This window comes from Oncorhynchus kisutch, linkage group LG14 (assembly GCF_002021735.2).
Source record: "Oncorhynchus kisutch isolate 150728-3 linkage group LG14, Okis_V2, whole genome shotgun sequence".
Classification (NCBI taxonomy): Eukaryota; Metazoa; Chordata; class Actinopteri; order Salmoniformes; family Salmonidae; genus Oncorhynchus; species Oncorhynchus kisutch.
In genome coordinates this window covers 26,876,854-26,897,701 of record NC_034187.2, presented here as the reverse complement: position 1 = coordinate 26,897,701, position 20,848 = coordinate 26,876,854, and the positions used below count along the sequence as shown (strand labels likewise).

Below are 20,848 nucleotides of genomic sequence, written 5' to 3'. Positions count from 1 at the left end.
CAGACTTCACAGTCAGGCTACAGGGTGGGAGACCAACCCAGACTCGGGCCTGAAGCCAGAAGACGCAAACTTCAAAAAGGAGAAGTGCTCCAAAATGTGTGCTTGATTTATCTAGGAGACCAATTGCAAGAGGGCAGACATATACAGAATTGGGCAGTTTACTGGCTGCAGTCTGCAGCTTCTGTGTAGTAAATGTTACAGATCTATCAATAGAGCAGCAATATTTTCTTGACTGGGATTCCAACGTAGACACATGAAAAATCTTATTTGTGTGTAAAAATAAAAACACTTTTTTAAAAAGACTATCAACTTGATAAGTGGGATCATAACATATTCATGAGAACTCATCAAGTATTAATCCAACCAATTACTTAGTTCATTCATGAACTGCCTACATGAGTAGGCTAGGTTCCTGGTTTACCTTGCTGGCCTGTGGTGTGTTGAGGATATGGACGGTGCTGGGTTTAACACCGTTGGCTTTGCTTCTCTTATACAGGGCAAAGCGGCTTTTCCTTCGGCCCCGGTCTCCGTTCGGGAGGGAGCCATTGTACCTGTCAGAAAGAAGAGGAGAAAGATGTCTCAAATGTTGAAAACTCACAAGGGGAATTAATTGTCCACAAAGGGTGGGTAAACATTTGCTTCCAGGAGAGAAAAGGTCTTAGAGAACATGTTACAGAACACGCATGTCTGGAAATGTAGAATGTGCAATGAATAATAAAATGTGTTCTTGGGGGAGAAGGGCCATTTGTATCCACTTTCATTAATCCACCACCAGAAATCACATTCATTTTATTTGTGATATAAGCATCACCTTGGATTACCTTGAGTTATTACATAACGCACTTTAAATGCTTTCACTGTCTAAGCTAGCCACGATGTAGCTCGAGCTGTTGATTTACACTAGCCTGTAGTCAGGTCTCCTGCTGCCCTTTACAGGACTGTCCAGACTGGTGAGGCTCTCTGACTCACATGAAGGTTCAACAGCGTATTAGTCACAATAACTTGGAACCTGAAATGGCTGACTCTTAAAAACACAGGACAAAATGGTCTCATCATAACAATTGTGTGGTTCACAATTCCATCTTGGTGCACCCTTGTGATGCCCAGTCTCTCTCAGTCTGCTGTTACTACAAGCCTGGTCTGCCTGGTGAATGGAGACGCCCCTTCCAAAACAATTACTTCCACCAGCTGGCCCCTACAGCTGGGAAACCCCATGCTCTCCTCCCATCCAACACAGGCCTATCACCCACCCACAATGATCTTGCAAATAAGAGAGTTCAGACTGACACGTAGACTGAGATCACAGTATTTCAGAATGAATTATGTTCAAAGTAAATAACTCAACCACCTTTATTTTAATTAGTGAATGGGCTAAACAAACCACTACACTGTAATCCCCAAAGCCCCCTTAATACAACACTGATGCAGCAAGCAGTCACACTCCAAACTCCACTATGGCCAAGACCAAAGAGCTGTCAAAGGACACCAGAAACAAAATTGTAGACCTGCACCAGGTTGGGAAGACCTGCAATAGGTAAGCAATAGGTAAGCAGCTTGGTTTGAAGAAATCAACTGTGGGAGCAATTATTAGGAAATGGAAGACATACAGGACCACTGATAATCTCCCTCAATCTGGGGCTCCACACAAGATCTCACCCAGTGGGGTCAAAATGATCACAAGAACGGTGAGCAAAAATCCCAGAACCACACGGGGGGGGGACCTAGTGAATGACCTGCAGAGAGCTGGGACCAAAGTAACAAAGCCTACCATCACCATCACTTAGCCTACATGTGTGGCTGCCAGCCAAATAGCGTTGCACATATGTGAAAGAAAACTATAGTTGCAGGTCCCTGATCACTCTATCGAAGCAAAAACAAAAACAAACACTTGACTATCGATACAAAATGCGACCCATGTCAATATACAACTGGACTCACCTGCTCCCACTTTCTCCAGTTGTACGATCTACAAACAAACAAATGACTGGCTCAACTATTCTGGGGAACTAGAGTAAGCTTCATAATATGACAGGTGAAATGAAGAACGAAATCTTCAACTCCTAACATATTATACAAATTGACTGCAGGTATTTACTTAAAAAGTAGATAATATAAAAATGTATAGTTTCTAAATGTATTGACGCTATTTTCAAATACCCTGGTATACAGTATACCGCCAAAGCCTAGGTGCTACCATGATTAGGGATAATCATGAATGAATAGTGAATAATGATGAGTCAGAAAGTTAGACGCACAAATATCATACCCCCAAAATGCTAACCTCCCCTGTTATTGTATTGGTGAGAGGTTAGCATGTCTTACTTTTGGTCGCCTAAAACGGGGGGGACTATGTACAACAAGTGCTATAATTTGGTTCACCTGATCTGGATAAAAAAATAAACACTCAAATGAAAGCTGAATTTCAAATCCAAAGTGCAGGAGGAGTACAGAACCGAAACAAAAAAAAATTGTCACTGTCCCAATCATTTTGGAGTTCACTGTATGTGCATTGACCAGCCTTTGCATGAATTACTGACTCATCACATACGCTGCTGCTACTGTTGCCCAGTCACTTTACCCATATGTACACATCTATCTCAATTACTTCATACCCCCGCACATCGACTCGGTACCCTGTGAATACAGCCAAGTTATCGTTACCCATTGTGTATGTATTCCTTGGGTTGTCTTCCATTTCTCAACATTGTTGGGATGGGCATTTCACTGTGCGTAAACAGGTGTAGACTAAGCATGTGACATAAAAGTTGATCTCTCGCTAGCTTGATGCTACTGGGCCATAACAACTCTCCCCCACTCCAGTTAAGCCGTTTGGGGTCAGATGGGAAGACTGTACATAAATACAAGCCCATTATCAATCATTAAGGACAGGAAGTGAAGTGTAATGTCACCTGGCGCCATCTTCATTGTTGCATTAGCTGGGACAGCATCTGTGCTGTAGCTATTGTAATCCTTTTCCCTTTTGACCTGGGCCAGACAGATAGTGGATTTTGCCTTTGGATAATAGCAGGGATTAGACTAGAGACTGAGCATCCCAGTCCACTAGCCTTGACATTCACAGGAAAGAGTCATCCGCACTCCCCTAGTCACTGTGACAGAGTTGAGGGGGCTTTAGGTCACAACCAGTCCAAACTGTTACAATGTACAACAACATTTCTGGTTTATCCTCAACAGCAGACATCATCTACAGTTAGTCACCACCCTCCCGTATTGGTGGTTTGGAGGTCTGTGCTCCACCTACCCGGAGAAGTCCCAGTCGAATACAAGCTTCCCTCACAGAGCCGTTCCTAGGAGACTCACACAATGCAGTCAATAGCTTCAGTCCCACAGGCACAATGAATAGACAGAGAGGGGACTGAGGAGAGGCAGAGGCTGTATCCTGATCAATCCCTATTTTCATTCCCTAAGACCCACTCACCCAGCCGGGCCGCTGCCAGGCAAAGCATCTATGCCACCACCAGTTTAAGACAAACCCGTGTGAGAATGGCTATTAAAAAAACAGGTCTTGTATGCTCTACTTTGCACCGTTCATCTTTCCCTCAAATCCTAACTAGTCTCCCAGTCCCTGCCACTGAAAAACATTCCCACAACATGATGCTGCCACCACCATGCTTCACCGTAGGGATTCAGGTCAAATAGTTTAATATTGGTTTTATCCAGTGGTGTAAAGTATTTAAGTAAAAATACTTTAAAGTACTACTTAAGTAGTTTTTGGGGGTATCTGTACTTCGCCATTTATATTTTTTCCTACTTTTACTTTCCTACATTCCTAAAGAAAAGAATGTACTTTTTACTCCATACATTTTCCTTGACACCCAAAAGTACTTGTTATATTTTGAAGGCTAAGTAGGACAGGAAAGTGGTCCAATTCATGCACTTATAAAACAGAACATCCCTGGTCACCCCTACTGCCTCAGATCTGGCAGACTCACAAAACGCACATGCTTCCTTCGTAAATTATGTTGGAATGTTTTAATGTGCCTCTTGTTACCTGAAAATAAATAAAAATATTTTTTAAATGGTGCCGTCTGGTTAGCTTCATTTAAGGAATTTTGGTCATTACATTTACTTTTCATACTTACAGTGAGGGAAAAAAGTATTTGATCCCCTGCTGATTTTGTACATTTGCCCACTGACAAAGAAATGATCAGTCTATAATTTTAATGGTATGATTATTTGAACAGTGAGAGTGAGAGAACAACAAAAATCCAGAAAAGCGCATGTCAAACATTTTATAAATTGATTTGCATTTTAATGAGGGAAATAAGTATTTGACCCCTCTGCAAAACATGACTTAGTACTTGGTGGCAAAACCCTTGTTGGCAATCAGGGGTCAGACGTTTCTTTTAGTTGGCCACCAGGTTTGCACACATCTCAGGAGGGATTTTGTCCCACTCCTCTTTGCAGATCTTCTCCAAGTCATTAAGGTTTCAAGGCAGACGTTTGGCAACTCGAACCTTCAGCTCAATCCACAGATTTTCTATGGGATTAAGGTCTGGAGACTGGCTAGGCCACTCCAGGACCTTAATGTGCTTCTTCTTGAGCCACTCCTTTGTTGCTGGGTCATTGTCATGCTGGAATACCCATCCACGACCCATTTTCAATGCCCTGGCTGAGGGAAGGAGGTTCACACCCAATATTTGACGGTACATGGCCCCGTCCATCGTCCCTTTGATGCGGTGAAGTTGTCCTGTCCCCTTAGCAGAAAAACACCCAAAGCATACTGTTTCCACCTCCATGTTTGACAGTGGGGATGGTGTTCTTGGAGTCATAGGCACCATTCCTCCTCCCCCAAACACGGCGAGTTGAGTTGATGCCAAAGAGCTCTATTTGTCTCTCATCTAACCACAACACTTTCACCAGTTGTCCTCTGAATCATTCAGATGTTCATTGGCAAACTTCAGACGGGCATGTATATGTGCTTTCTTGAGCAGGGGGACCTTGTGGGCGCTGCAGGATTTCAGTCCTTCATGGCGTAGTATGTTTCTAATTGTTTACTTGGTGACTATGGTCCCAGCTGCCTTGAGATCATTGACAAGATCCTCCCGTGTAGTTCTGGGCTGATTCCTCACCGTTCTCATGATCATTGCAACTCCACGAGGTGAGATCTTGCATGGAGCCCCAGGCCGAGGGAGATTGACAGTTCTTTTGTGTTTCTTCCATTTGCACCAACTGTTATCACCTTCTCACCAAGCTGCTTGGCGATGGTTTTGTAGCCCATTCCAGCCTTGTGTAGGTCTACAATCTTGTCCCTGACATCCTTGGAGAGCTCTTTGGTCTTGGCCATGGTGGAGAGTTTGGAATCTGATTGATTGATTCTGTGGACATGTGTCTTTTATACAGGTAACAAACTGAGATTAGGAGCACTCCCTTTAAGAGTGTGCTCCTAATCTCAGCTCGTTACCTGTATAAAAGATACCTGGGAGCCAGGAATCTTTCTGATTGAGGGGTCAAATTCTTATTTCCCTCATTAAAATGCAAATCAATATATAACATTTTTGACATGCATTTTTCTGGATTTTTGTTGTTATTCTCTCACTCTCCCTGTTCAAATAAACCATTCAAATTATAAACTGATAATTTCTTTGTCAGTGGGCAAACATACAAAATCAGCAGGGGATCAAATACTTTTTTCCCTCACTGTAAATATATTTTAAACCAAATACTTTTACTCAAGTAGAATTTTACTGGGTGACTTTTGAGTAGTTTTCTATTAAAAAGGTATCTTTACTTTTACCCAAGTATGACAATTGAGTACTTTTTCCACCACTGGTTTTATCAGTCCAAAGAATCTTATATTTCATGGTCTAAGAGTTTTTTTAGGTGCCTTTTGGCAAACTCCAAGCAGGCTGTCATGTGCCTTTTACTGAGGAGAGCCTTCCGTCTGGTCACTGTACCATAAAGGCCTGATTGGAGGAGTGCTGCAGAGATTGGAACCTTCCAGAAGGACATCTCCACAGAGAAACAATCGGGTTCTTGGTGACCTCTCTGACCAAGGCCCTTCTCCCCCAATTGCTCAGTTTGGCCAGGCAGCCAGCTCTAGGAAGAGTCTTGGTGGTTCCAAACTTCTTCCATTTTAGAATGAAGGCCACGGTGTTCTTGGGGACTTTCAACACTGCAGAAATGTTTTGGTACCTTTCCCAAGATCTGTGCTTTGACACAATCCTGTCTTGGAGCTCTACGGACAATTCCTTCGACCTCACGGCTTGGTTTTTGCTCTGTCATGCACTGTCAACTGTGGAACCTTATATAGACAAGTGTGTGCATTTCCAAATAATGTCCAATCAATTTAATTTACCACAGGTAGACTCCAATCAAGTTGCAGAAATATCTCCAGGATGATCAATGGAAACAGGATGCACCTGCGCTCAGTTTCGTGTGTCATAGCAAGGGTCTGAAACCTTATTTACATAAGTTATCTGTTTTTTATTTGTAATAAATGTAAAAAAAAAAAAAAAAAATTAAAACCAGTTTTTGCGTTGTCATTATGGGATAGTGTGCGTAGCTCAATTTCGAGTCTCATAGCAAAGGGTCTGAATACTTATATAAAGCCATTTGTTATTTTTATTACATTACGTTTTTTTTGCTTTGTCATTATGGGCTATTGTTTGTAGATTGAGTGAAAACATGTATTTAATCAATTTTAGAATAAGGCTGTAACATAATAAAATGTGGAAAAGATCAAGGGGTCTAAATACTTTCTGAATGCATTGTATATTAACAAGTTCTATTTTGAAGTGATGGGTAGACCTATAGTAGCAACAGGACAGTAGCTTAAATCTACAGTCTGGGATCTGGGAATAATGGTCATTTCAATTATGGAACCATTATATTGTCCAATAATAGAATCAATGTATAAATGTACACCAAGGGAATTATTTGTCATGCCTCATTTTAAGAGGATCAGATGGTGACAGGGATCTCAGCAGGGTCAGACAGCCAGGGAACACCAGTCTGATTGAGGTGAGGTATTTTATTCAGATACAACACTTTGTTCTCTCTGTGCAGCAGACACTGGACAAGCCAGATTCTATTTTAAAACAACAAACCTCCAAAGTAGATTTCCAAACTGTGTCAAGGGTTGATAGACGCTTTTCCCAATGACACAAAACATGTCAAACAAAAATATAAGGTTAATTTGTTAGGCAATTGGTTAAAGGTATTTATTATTGAATTACCTTTGATTTAGCTCAGTCTTGTTAATCACAAACATATGTAATAATTATATCTTACCTAGCTTAATGACTGTGGGCATTTTCGCTGACTTTTTGTTCTAAATAGAGACGATATATTGGATTGTGTAAAATGCAGGAAACCAACTTTGGATGCACCAAACCATTCTGGGGGAGGACCCCCAGACCCACGCCACTTTATGCCCCCCACCCACTTCTACACCCAAAGTGGCATCCCTGCTATCATCAATAGGTGCTAAAGGTAGTTTTAGCATCTATGAATGGTAAAACGACTTACTGTATAGCATTTAATGTATAAACAGAACAAACATGTCCACTTGTGTTTTGGATGTTCCGAAAACATTTCAGTAAGAGATTAATCAAGGAGCCTTAAATTCCCTAAATGGCATTTGTATCGATTGAGAACATAGTTGATTACTTTTTTTCTGTGGGTAGTGCTCCTGTCAGTTCAAAAAAAAAGTTGTGAGCACTAAAACATTGCAAAGACTATATTGTCGCTTCATCAGTTTACATGAAAAATGTTACCAATAATAAAAAATAAAATGAGGGTTAAAATTGGGGACGTAGAAGCAGGCCTACATTAGCCTAAGCCTGAGCCTTCATTAAAGTCGCGTAAAAACACTAGCATATTCTGATGCTATGAGAGATGACTTTATCACGTAAGCAAAGCAACATGTTAGGAAAAAAGTTAGGATTGGGGGATGGGGGAAATCGCCACTTCCGAATTCCTCATCCGCCCTGAATCCAGTCATTACTTGTGAGCAACTTTTATTGGAACAAAAATATACAACACAGGCGCTAAAAGAACACTGTTGCAAGGTTTGGAATTCTGTGATTTACTCATATGTACTATTATCTCAAATCCTTCCACCACAATCTACAAATGCATTGTGGGTTACGTTGTAAATAAATAGAACGTTTATACCGTTTCCGAAAAAAGTAAATGAAAACAGATTGCTACTATACCGTTACACATTTCTAATAACGTGGGCGAGTCAAGTTCTCTGTGGCCTCTAACGATAGCAGTGTACCTATGTAAACAAACGTCTCCTATACCATCTTAATCGAAGTAACTAAAGCGTTAATTTTATTAACGGCGAAGATAGCTAACTCCAGTCTGTATTTTCAGTGCTGGAAAAAAAAGTTAAATCAGTCAAACATAGCCTCGACTTCTCCAACTAGCCTACAAATTGTTAGCTAGCTAACTTGTTGACTTTCTAAAATACCAACACTTTTGTAACTCACTAAACGTACGCTTTTCTTCAACTTACCCTAATACTACCAACTCCCCGTATTTTATGGGGTCTTTTGTAGGGGCGCACTGCTCCTCCTGGCTTGGTGAAAACATGAGGCTTCTTGCTTCAATGGACAGCAGGCACCTCTCGGTCTCAATGCACTCTCTCAAATTCAGAGGGAAAAGAACACACGGGATTCCCTACAAAGAGTGTACGCAACTGCCATTTCACTGTATATCTCGTTGCATACGTATTTACGACTATATAGAGCAGTCTTCCCTTTGAAATTAATGGAATAAAAACGTTGTTTTGTAAGGGAGTCGTAGCTAACGCAACTCGGTGGTTCAAGCCGCTTTAAAAGCAGATCCAAAAACAGCCAGGAGCAGAGGGTGGACCATACCATTCAGTTGTCCTTTACTTTATATAGGGGTGGGGGACTTTAGACACAATCCACACTTTTTTTTAAACCCATTTATTGATCAAACACTTTATCGATGTATACTGATATCTTGATTTGATATTGTTTTGTTAATCATTTGAGTTCTATAATATTTTTTTTGTCAACGAAATTCTACAAATGACAACAGACTTCCCTTGTTTGTCTACATCGCACGATGGGCATGGCTAGATATGAGGCGGCACCTTCTATTATGTAAACAAAGAGTACAATCTGGAAATTCATAATTCATAGCTTCCACTTTCCACATCATTTTGAAAGAACAGAAGGTTCGAAACTCACCGACAGATGAAACCTGTCCAATTCTGGGCAGGGGGTCCAGATTCCTATGTTAAAATAGCTTTCGGGGTGCAGTATGATTCTTTTAGGCTGGCAGGCGTGCCTGGATGTGTCTGTAAGGGGACCCAGCTAGCAATGAGGACGCGACCCTATTCCGGCGCGCCGGGACTGATTTAATCGGCCCGAATCCGGGTGCCGGGCTCGGACTGACATCATATTGAATGACTGCTCAGAGTAAGCCAGAACTAAGCCGACACTGCCGGTGTTTTGCCAGAATCCCTCCAGAAGTGTCCTGGTGGAAATTCATATTACTATTACCCATCCACCCCACTGATAGTTCTCAATTCAGTTGCATTACACTATAAAAAAAAATACAAAACAGCTGTAAACTAACAACCTTACACAATGAACAAGTAGACAAGTACTCATTATTATTATTTTTTAACTATACAAAACTGGAAAGATATTACATTTCATACAACAGTACAATGTAGGTAGTAGGGAGCAGAGCCCTGAGCCAAACATCCCCAGCAGCAGTGTCCCCTTATATGGTGTCTCCCCAATTATATGTGACATATGAATTGTCTATTTGTTATGCTCTTCTACATGTTCCTTGTTAATTGATTCCCTATTCGCCAGACTGTAATCCACTATCTGCTTGCACCTGTTGGGCCTGTTACGCACGCAGTCTTCTTAATTTGTTTGTTGTTTGTACAGCACTGATGAAGGCATAACATTCTGAACACATATCATTGGAAAGAGATGTAACATGCTGACCACACCGTTCGCGTGGCGCACTTGGGTGTTGCAAAATAAATGTACGCATACATGTCAATCATTGCACGCACACTGCTCGCTCGCGTCAACGAATGTCTGCGTAGCCAGCCGCTAAAATAGAACTTAGTTCTATTTGTGATGCTTGAAGAACTGCAAGTCCCGCCTCTCCCATCTCCTCATTGTTTTTTTGGAGCATATACCCACGTGCCATCTCCTCATTGTTTTTTTTGAACATATACCCACGTGGGTGATTGAAAGATGAACTGAGGTCCACACTCCAGTCCAGTTGGTGGTGGTAATGCACCTTAAAGTTGGTTGCCAACCACCATATAAAGTCCAAAGAAGAAGAAGCCTGAAGGAGGAGAGATCACTAGAAACTAACTCAGTTTACCATTTTATCTGTGGATTAATTGTCAGAATAGGTAAAGTAACAACTCAATGTTTATATCCCAGGACAAATGAGCTAGCAACAGCAAGCTAGCTTGCTAAATTGCCATAAATGTTTCATGCTTTTCGACCTGTCCCCAAATTAATATAGTTGGTTCAGAGTTCATTTTGATATTTCAACACGCGTGTCCTGATCGCGTCTGGTGTGGTTGGACAAAATCAACATGCGTGTAAGGCCGAAACAAAATCAACATGCGTGTAAGGCCGAAACAAAATCAACATGCGTGTAAGGCCGAAACAAAATCAACATGCGTGTAAGGCCGAAACAAAATTAACATGCGTAAGGCCAAAACAAAATCAACATGCGTGTAAGGCCAAAACAAAATCAACATGCATGTAAGGCCGAAACAAAATCAACATGCGTGTAAGGCCGAAACAAAATCAACATGCGTGTAAGGCCGAAACAAAATCAACATGCGTGTAAGGCCGAAACAAAATTAACATGCGTAAGGCCAAAACAAAATCAACATGCGTGTAAGGCCGAAACAAAATCAACATGCGTGTAAGGCCGAAACAAAATCAACATGCGTGTAAGGCCGAAACAAAATCAACATGCGTGTAAGGCCGAAACAAAATCAACATGCGTGTAAGGCCGAAACAAAATGCTCTGTTCCTTTTTTTTTTTTTTTAGCACCTTGCGCTTTCACTTTTTGTATTATTTTGAGCATGGATTAAATTAAGCCTCCTTAGGTTATTCCTTTTCATGGTTTTGAGTGCTAGTACTTTTCTCACTCGCTCACGCACCATCCGCTTTTCATTCTAGCCTGAGCGCAAACCCTCTGACTGGCTTTCTAAACATATTATGACAACTTATTTTTAATGCAGTGTGAAACTGAGCAGACCCAAATTATATCCTCTCAGTTTTGTGTTGCGAGTGAGTGATGAAAATGTAAATAATGTTGTCTCCTGTGACAAACTATGGGGGGCCACAGTGCTGACGGGCCAAATCAGACCATTCTCTCTCTGGTCAAAGACAAAGTCAGCAGTTCTGCCTCAAGTGAATAACACAGAAACTGCATGCTCACTAAAATATACATTAGACACCCAGTCCAAGGCTGCAATTAGTTGGCTATTTATAATGGGGGGAGCTGGGGCAAAGTACCCTGTTACCTCCAGGAGTGAATATCTCTGACTTACACCTTCCAGCAAGCATCTAGACTCACTTCAATGTGATTCGCTGTTACTCAATGGTGAAATGCCATTCACTGTCAGTCTTACTGAGCTAAAAGTGGCAGCAGCCAAACCAATGTTAAATTAATCTCACATTTCCAACTAGGAAGTCCCTCCGGTTCCCCTATCCTATATGTCCAGTCGTTGTCACACCTTTCTGATGAATGTGCCACTTCTACACTTGTGTCTACCACCCTCATCAATACATGGCTGTCTCAGTTGTTTTCACAAGGCTCTGCTTGGCTAAGTGCCCCATTCCTCCTAACTCTCCATTGTAAATAGCACATTGAGCCCCCCTTCAGTGAGGTGCTCCACTCTGCTATTACAACCTGTTTGAGGTGGTGTTCAGTTTAAAAGTGCAATAACAGTTAACACAAAAACAAAAAGGTAGTGAGGGGAAACCACGGCGGTGTAATGCATCACCAAAAAGACTTCTGACAACTTGATGTTATTTTTGATGTACTAATCCTGTCTATCCATCTGTAAGTAATACAGCAACCCACTTTAAACCATGGCATTTGTTGGTTATGTTCATGGTTCTCCATATCATTCCATTAATACTACTGTTACTACGGCTAAAACTGTCTGTCTAGCTGCTTGTGCTATATACCCCAACGTTCTTCCTGTCAGGCTAATCTTAACAGCCTGGGGTATAATAACTATTTACAGCCCTTTTGTGTGAGACAGTCTTTGTCCCCCCATTTCATAGAGAGGGTATTGTCTGTTTAAAAGAGCACCATGAGACTCTTTCAATACACCCCCCCCCCCACACACACACACACCACCAAACATACACACACACACACAAAGCAGGGAGATCAAAAGCTCTCTAGCACATACCACACTGATGGGGAGCAGATGCAGAAAGAGCTGCTCTGTGGAGGTGGGTCTGGCTTGAGTGTGTGTGCGTGCGTGAGTACAAAGTCAGATGTTTCTTGGTAATAGGCATGGAACAGAGACTCAATGCAACAAATTGCACAATAGTGACTAACTGTATGAGCCATGATGACGTATTGAAGACAAAGCTCCTATTTTCCTTCCTAGTTCCTCCATGCCCTCCCCCGGCAGCCTCCTCTACATCAGGAGTGGTCAAGTTCCCTGGACGTCTTAGACTGTGAGAGTGTGTGTACGTGTGTTAAGAGCTTGTGGGAATGGGATGTGATTGTAGAGTACTATTTCAGTGACAGTTCCTTAAACTTCACATGGAACTCATTTAAACTACTTCTCCTCTTATACATTTTTATTTTATTTTTTATTTCACCAGGTAGTCTAGTTGAGAACAAGTTCTCATTTGCAACTGCAACCTGGCCAAGATAAAGCAAAGCAGTTCGACACATACAACAACACAGAGTGACACATGGAATAAACAAACATACAGTCAATAATACAGTAGAAAAAGTCTATATACAGTATGTGCAAAGTAATTACAATATAGCAATTAAACACTGGAATGGTAGATGTGCAGAATATATATATTATATATAAATAAATGTGCAATTAGAGATACTGGGGTGCAAAGGAGCAAGATAAATAAATAAGGTATGGGGATGAGGTAGTTGGATGGGCTATTTACAGATGGGTTATGTACAGGTGCAGTGATCTGTGAGCTGCTCTGACAGCTGGTGCATAAAGCTAGGGGGAGAGATGTGTCTCCAGCTTCAGTGATTTTTGCAGCTCGTTCCAGTCATTAGCAGCAGAGAACTGGAAGGAAAGGCAGCCAAAGTAATAATTGGCTTTGGGGGTGACCAGTGAAATATACCTGCTGGAGCGCGTGCCATGGGTGGGTGCTGCTATGGTGACCAGTGAGCTGAGATAAGGCGGGGATTTACCTAGCAGAGATTTGTAGATGACCTGGAGCCAGTGGGTTTGGCGACGAGTATGAAGCGAGGGCCAGCCAACGAGAGCGTCAGGTGACAAAACGGATGGCACTGTGATAGACTGCCTCCAATTGGTTGAGTAGAGTGTTGGAGGCTATTTTTGTAAATGACATCGCCGAAGTCGAGGATCGGTAGGATGGTCAGTTTTACGAGGGTATGTTTGGCAGCATGAGTGAAGGATGCTTTGTTGCGAAATAGGAAGCCGATTCTAGATTTAATTTTGGATTGGAGATACTTAATGTGAGTCTGGAAGGAGAGTTTACAGTCTAACCAGACACCTAGGTATTTGTAGTTGTCCACATATTCTAAGTCAGAACCGTCCAGAGTAGTGATGCGGGAGGGGCGGGCAGGTGCAGGCAGCGATCGGTTGAAGAGCATGCATTTAGTTTTACTTGCATTTAAGAGCAGTTGGAGGCCATGGAAGGAGAGTTGTATGGCATTGAAGCCCATCTGGAGGTTGTTAACACAGTGCCCGAAGAAGGGCCAGATGTATACAGAATGGTGTCTGCGTAGAGGTGGATCAGGGAATCACCTGCAGCAAGAGCGACATCATTGATATATACAGAGAAAAGAGTCAGCCTGAGAATTGAACCCTGTGGTACCCCCAGAGACTGCCAGAGGTCCGGACAACAGGCCCTCCGATTTGATACACTGAACTCTATCAGAGAAGCAGTTGGTGAACCAGGCGAGGCAATCATTTGAGAAACCAAGGCTGTTGAGTCTGCCGATAAGAATGTGGTGATTGACAGAGTCAAAAGCCTTGGCCAGGTCGATGAATACGGCTGCACAGTGGGCATAAGACTTCCAAGAACAGACTAGTCATTATTTAAACAGAGTGAGATATACTTCACAGGACAATGCATGTGTGTGAGAAATCTAGAGACTGGAGATCTGCATCATAGGAAAGTGAAACAACTGTTTATTAAGGTGTTTAACAGAGGCACTGATGTACGGTCCTGTATCATATCAGGGTAGAGAGGGTTATGCTGAGGTTATGGTGTGGCGCCTGTTTTGTCGATAGCTAGGTCTCCATGATGGCTAAGGCCCATAATCAGCTGACTGCAGCATGACAGTGGGAGAATTTTTGGAATGTGCTGATCCTGTGCTACTTTCTCCCCTGACCCCTGTGCTGAACAAAAGTCCTGTTGTTATTCTTCAGTCCTGAAGGACCACATACAGGTTTACAGGTGACAAGCGCAGAGCAATGAGTGTACTACATTGACTCACACACACACACACACACAGTCAATTCTATGATCATGCCATTTTAGAACGGGTGTTTCCTCTCTGTCTTAGCTAAGGTAAAGTCGGAAACAAACAATCAAGGCTAATTCTTAAATGAACTACAGTATATTGGAAAGGGATACCTAGTCATTCAACCGAGATGTGTCTTCGGTATTTAACTCAACCCCTCTGAATCATCTGAATGTGGTCAGAAGTATACGCCAGAGATGCGATGTCCTCCCTAACATGTTGAACTCCACCGGGAATGGAAGGTAAAAGCAGGATATGTAATTCACTGATCCACTGCTTGTACAGCTGTCAGTGACAAACCTGATAATATTTCCTTGTCCTTCTTGGCGATCTATTATTTCGTCACTAGTTACCACAGCCAGTCATTATTCTAGCTAAACCCCAGCTATTTATACCATTTCAGCCCACAGCCATACTTCCACTAAACTATAGCATGATGAATCAACGTGTTGCACAATGTTTTGCAAGAATGCGGAATTAACCTGTTGAGTAACGTTTCGTTGACATCCTGATGGCAACCTGAGTCACACAAAGTTTCATAATTGAAGTGTCATGCTAACACACCATAATCACACAAATGCCCTCCTGTGTCCTAAAATTACACCCACCACATGACAGCAACATGATTGTCTTGAAAGGGGAGGACAGCCTTACATTATTCTATTGATTAGTCATGCACTTAGAACGTTGGTCATCAGCGTAAAAAATGAGCAGAGTTAATGACCTTCCCTTTGTTTATTTCAGGTCTAAATTAAATTTCATAGGTCTGAAAGTATCCGATAGATGAAAGCAACGAAAAAAGCTTCCCTTAACCCCCAAGTAGGCACAACATTTCAAGGTGGTTTCTAGATGTGTTGAGGGGTTGATTTTGTAAGTGTAGAATGGAGAAAATTGCAATGAACTAGGCCCCATCTTTGCTCATAAAAGCAGAGGTAAGGTCTGGAAGATTGGTGCCCCTCAGTGGTATGGCAAAGAAAGTGCAGTCAAGATGAGCGGAACTGAAGACAGGACACTAAGCAGATTTTTCAAGCATCCCTTTTACTAACGATCACCTGTTACAAAACCCCCCCCCGAAATATTCAGTGTTAATGAAATGACCAACAATATAGCGAGCGTTGATTACAGATAATATGGGATTCCTCTAATAGTTACAGAAGGATTAAAAACCTCAACTCGGTAGACCTGTCGTTCTGCTCCCACAGCGAGGCAAAGCCACAGCCTCCCTCCTACTGGCTCTGCACTTAGACTTCCTCTACAGATCTCCATGGTTACAGTTACTTAGTGTCCCATCTGACATGCTGGGACCCTCCCCTTCCCCTCCCAATACTCAGCCAAAGTATGCATGTACAGTAGTTATGTATTCATGAATCAGCACATGTACAGTACATGTTTGAGTTGTCAGGACAGGAGTTAAAGAGAACAACAATTTTAGTGTATAGTCAGCAGGTCCTAACAGTTACTTTTTTAAACAATACATTTTTCCTTTTTTAACTTAAAAGGACAAAGAACCCAAAGTTAATTTAGGAATCCACTTCATCGCCTTCTTGACAAAGAAAACTAACAGAGAAATACGATGTATTCAAAGCGTTCCATTGAAAAAAAGGGGGTACTAAACAGAGGGGGGGGGGGGGGGGGGATGCCACACAGTCTGAATGTGTAGGATGCCTTTAGTTCTGGCTGTGCTGTTGGGATCATGAGGAATGTGGTGGGACTTTGCAGTAGTAAGGTCTGGTTTGGTGTTCGGCGTGTTTGTAGTTTAAGGGAGCCCCTCTGCTCTGGGGCCCAGCCAGGTCTCTCCCTGACCTTGCTGAGGAGGAGCAGGTGGGGGTCAGAGGTTATAGGTCAGCACTGGGCATGGGGTCAGCAAGAGGCTGCCTACAGTACAGGTGAAAGGGAAAGCGAGGAGTATAGCAGGAGAGGATGAGGGCATGATAGGAGAGGTAGAGGTGGAGAGGTTGTCTCTAGAGAGGGTCCATCCTCCCCTCCCTATACTTCAGGCGAGTCTGATTCCTGCAAGAAAGCACAGTTCAATATCTCTTTAGAGTTACAACGAAGACTTACATGCCAGTTATACCCTCCATTTATTGTTAATTGACTCCTATATTTCAAACACTTCTTTTGATTGCTGAGTTATCCAATGTCCTACCGCCTCTTGTCCCTTGGTGAGTTGCCGGTTGACAGCCAGTAGCAGCTGCTGCAGTTCCCTCACAGTTTTGTTTAGGCCTGCAGTCTTCTTCTCCTTCCTGTCAATATCCTCCTGAGGGACGGTTTAGTTACTCCCCTCTGGTCACTTTCAATATAACTACACCTACTGGTCAATAAAACTACCCCTAGGTAAAGACTGGTTACATTTAACATACAATATTACAAATACTCATAGCTACCTGTGTTTTTACCATGAATGTACACTACCTAGATCATATGCGTGACTGACTTCAAAACAAATATTTAAAATAAAAACTTTGCCACAGACAAAGTTCCCCTTCCCCTCCAGTAAGTCTTACGTGTGATGAGAGGTTGCTGTTCTCTATCAGGTCACCCTGGCCGGTCTCTTTGCAGAACTCCTCCTGGATCAGATCCAGAGACTGTTGGGCCTGAGGTGGAGCAGGATGGGGGAAATTACAAGAAACATTTAAGCTTACATTTCAGGTAATATAAGCGTGTTCAACACATCCACATATTCAAATGTTCAGAGTGGATTTAGCTCCTAGAGTGTTTCATTCTAGACTTGGGACTGGTAACAAACTATTTCTCTAACAACAATGTACATCCAAACAAACTTATGGTAGTCCAATCCTGAGGGGTTGTCATACCTTATAGAGATCCCCAGCCACCTTCTGCCTCTCATGCTCCTCAGTCTCCAGTTTAGACAGAGTCTCAGTCAGCTGGGTCTTCAGCTGCAACCAAACACCAACAGAGAGATGAGACACTTAACATGACAATGACCGTTCCACTCCTGGTAAAATCTGATCTCAAACTGTTTGGAGGGGGGAATTTGCATATACATGAGGTGATATATTTGTACATTTCGACCAATAAAATGCAAACATCTGTTTTGCATACACCAAAACTGTTTTCACTTGGCTTTTAGAGCAGTTGAGGTAGTCATGTAGCTATATCTACTAAACTAATAATAATTAGCTAGACACTGACAAACTTTTATTTTTTACTGTATGAAGTTCGTAAACCCTATAAAAACAGAGCATTCTACAATGAAAAATGTGTTGTGTGTGTATGAATTTAATGTCCAACTGTTACATGTACAAACACAATGGTGGATACCACAAACAGTAAACAAAGAGACAAGCTCCATAAACATATAGCAAGTACAGTAACATGCAGAAACAATGCAGAGGGGAATGACTACATTTGCATTTTATCAAACCCTCTTATCCAGAGTCATTACGGTTTAGTGCCTTGCTTAAGGGCACAGACGGACTTTTCACCTAGTCATCTCAGGGATTTGAACCAACAACCTTTTGGTTACTGGTCCAAGGCTCTTAACCGCTAGGCTACCTGCCGTCCCTATGACTACATAGATGGATAACCACTATGAAATGACCGAGTATGACAGGTAGATGACAGGAAGTTGAGTCAGCTCACCTCGCTGACCTCCGTCACATAGGTGGCGCTCTCGTGCTCTGCTCTCTCCAGCTCAGACTCAAGGTACTGCTTGTCCCTTCTCAACTATGGACAAACAAAATATTGAATTTTTAGCTATGTATGAAAATCTATTAAATTGAATGTGTCAACTGATGTAAAGTGACTAAATAATACAATTGCTGAGCGGTATGTAAAGTATTAAACTGAAGGACTGACGTTGTCCAGCTCCCCGAGGTCACTCATCCTGTCCACCTCCTGCTCCAGTGCTGCCACTTTCACACTCATCTAGGAAAGAAAGGGCAGGAGAGTGACTATAGGCACCACACCAGTGGATGCTGGTGGAAGGACCTATAGGAGGTGATTGTAATGGCGGAAATGAAGGAACGGAGTCAAACGTGGTTTCCATGTGTTTGATGCTGTCCCATTTATTCCATTCCAGCCTTACAATGAGCCCATCCTCCTATAGCTCCTCCCACCAGTCTCCACTGCACCACACATACCAATGATATTATTAAAAGTGCAATATAAACAATGAGGTTAATTTAATGTTCTTCCGTGTTCACCTCTTTCAGCTCTGTCTGTGACAGATTCAGCTTCACCTTCCAGCGAGACTCCTCCTGCTCTACACTGCTCTGGAGGCGCTGCAGGATGCCCTCCTGTGGACAGTAGAGGTTATTACAGGTTAGTTTCACAGCCTCCTCTCGACACCTTTCTAACGTCATCTACAGGACACTGATAGAGAGCGTCGCCTCACCGTCTCAGCCAACACTTTCTTGTATGTCTCACAATCTTTCTGTAGAACCTTCTGGGCCTCTTCTGATTCCTTCAGCTTATCAGCCAATATCTGGTGAAAGGAACAGCCCTGGTTTCACTTCTTTCCACCCCAGTTCTCAGACATTTTAAAACATACACATCTTTGTAAAAGGAAACCTTGGTGTCCTCTGAGCCCCCTGGAGCTGAAGGTCTGGGCTCTGCTGCTAGGTTCACCTCTGCTGCTGGGGCCTCTTTCACTGCAGTCTCAAACCTCTGCAGCCACTCCTGGTGGTTCTGAGAGATACACAACAATAGACCATGTGGAACAGATTAACTTAGAATTTAATATCACATCATGTGGTTCTCTGTATGGCAGTTGGTAGAGCATGGTATAGTGGGTTCAATTCCCGGGACACCCATTTGTAAAACGTATGCATGCATGACTGAGTCGCTTTGGGTAAAAGTGTTTGCTAAATGGCATATTATATACTGTATTGTGAGACCTTACATGTTCAGCAGGCAGAGGCACGTTGGGTAGCAGTCTGTGCAAAACATCTCGACACTCTACCTGAGCTGTCTCCAGGGCTGTCTGGTGCTCCTGAAGAGGTAGAGGAGAGCGAGAAGGAAGAGAAAAGGGGACGTTCAACATGGACTACACTCAGGGCTCACACACACACACACACACACACACACACAGCTGTGCAGGAAAACATCAACACCTCAAATCGCTACCTCTCTGCTCGCCTGGTTTCACCTCTCCCATCTCAGAGTGCATACAGGAGCATGGCCTGTGACAAACAACTCCCTCTCCACGACACTCCAGTGTAACAAACAGCTTCAACGGCTCATTTATTGAGTGTGCTTCAAGCAAGTATTCATCCACCCCAGCGTTCAGCAGCCACGCACCACCACGAGACGAGTTCATTAAGTTTAGACCCAGCTCTGCTCTCCACAGGTTCACATTGGTGTCCTTTCAAGGAGGAACATGTTACTCACTCTTGTTCATTCAGTTGCAGTAATGCCCCGGAGGAGCTAACATTCTTCCCATAGAGCACCACACATGCTTCCGTGATGAAGAACCACCAAACAAAACCCACTACGTTGGTACCATTAATCACACTAGCTGCACAGGGCTTGAAACTCTCAGGAGAGAGATGTCCTGGCACATCCACCTCTACTCTCATTAACACCTTGTGTTGTAAGGGGAAAGGGATCTACGCTGTGACATATGCTTTGGATTGTGTATGAGCATGCATTTTCCTGAGAGCACACAACAGGTGTCCAGGAACTCCTACACTCAGCTTAAATGAAGGCCATTTTTACTGTACCAAGATGGCCGAGAGCAGCTGCTGGGAAAATCAGTTCACCATGTACCCGGTCTGCTTTATGGACATGAGGAGCAAGTCATTAGGGGTTAGAACTGTGGCTAAAATATACCGAACCCCCACAACTGTTTATAGTAGGAGAGCAATCTGTTAGTCTATGGTTTATTAGTGGGTCCCTAAATACATACGGCTAAGCAAAGGGTAATGGCAGATCATATTCTCACTGATGAAGAGGACTAGAAAAAAAACCTAGGAAACAGCTGGGTGGATATTAACAGCAGCTACAGCAGAGGAACTTGTGTCAATATTACAGTCTGGTTTCTACACTAAACTAAAATAAAAAATGCAGAATAGAATATTTCTAGCAAATCTGAAAAATTGCTGCAGTTGTCACACAATGCAACGTTACAGATGCCAAAAGTTGAGGGAGCGTGCAATTGGCATGCTGACTGCAAGAAAG

General features: G+C 42.7%; 2 protein-coding genes across 2 annotated transcripts in view; both read right to left on the bottom strand.

Moving 5' to 3' along the window:
- The window catches only part of peli2 (pellino E3 ubiquitin protein ligase family member 2), a 29,763-nt gene extending 20,919 nt beyond the window's left edge, over nt 1-8,844 (bottom strand). Inside the window, exons 1-2 of the mRNA XM_020501188.2 lie at nt 8,483-8,844; nt 422-551 (exon numbers count right to left, since the gene is read on the bottom strand). Of these exons, the coding sequence (XP_020356777.1) occupies nt 422-551; nt 8,483-8,559 (207 nt within the window). The 5' untranslated portion in view covers nt 8,560-8,844. The remainder of the gene's footprint in view (nt 1-421; nt 552-8,482) is intronic.
- Nucleotides 8,845-14,354: 5,510 nt separating this feature from the next.
- LOC109904078 (kinectin) overlaps nt 14,355-20,848 on the bottom strand; it is a 32,921-nt gene continuing 26,427 nt past the window's right edge. The window contains exons 24-33 of the mRNA XM_020501189.2: nt 19,572-19,661; nt 19,241-19,357; nt 19,065-19,154; nt 18,874-18,966; nt 18,527-18,595; nt 18,311-18,394; nt 17,521-17,604; nt 17,212-17,301; nt 16,854-16,964; nt 14,355-16,717 (exon numbers count right to left, since the gene is read on the bottom strand). Coding sequence (XP_020356778.1) covers nt 16,694-16,717; nt 16,854-16,964; nt 17,212-17,301; nt 17,521-17,604; nt 18,311-18,394; nt 18,527-18,595; nt 18,874-18,966; nt 19,065-19,154; nt 19,241-19,357; nt 19,572-19,661 — 852 coding nt within the window. The 3' untranslated portion in view covers nt 14,355-16,693. The remainder of the gene's footprint in view (nt 16,718-16,853; nt 16,965-17,211; nt 17,302-17,520; nt 17,605-18,310; nt 18,395-18,526; nt 18,596-18,873; nt 18,967-19,064; nt 19,155-19,240; nt 19,358-19,571; nt 19,662-20,848) is intronic.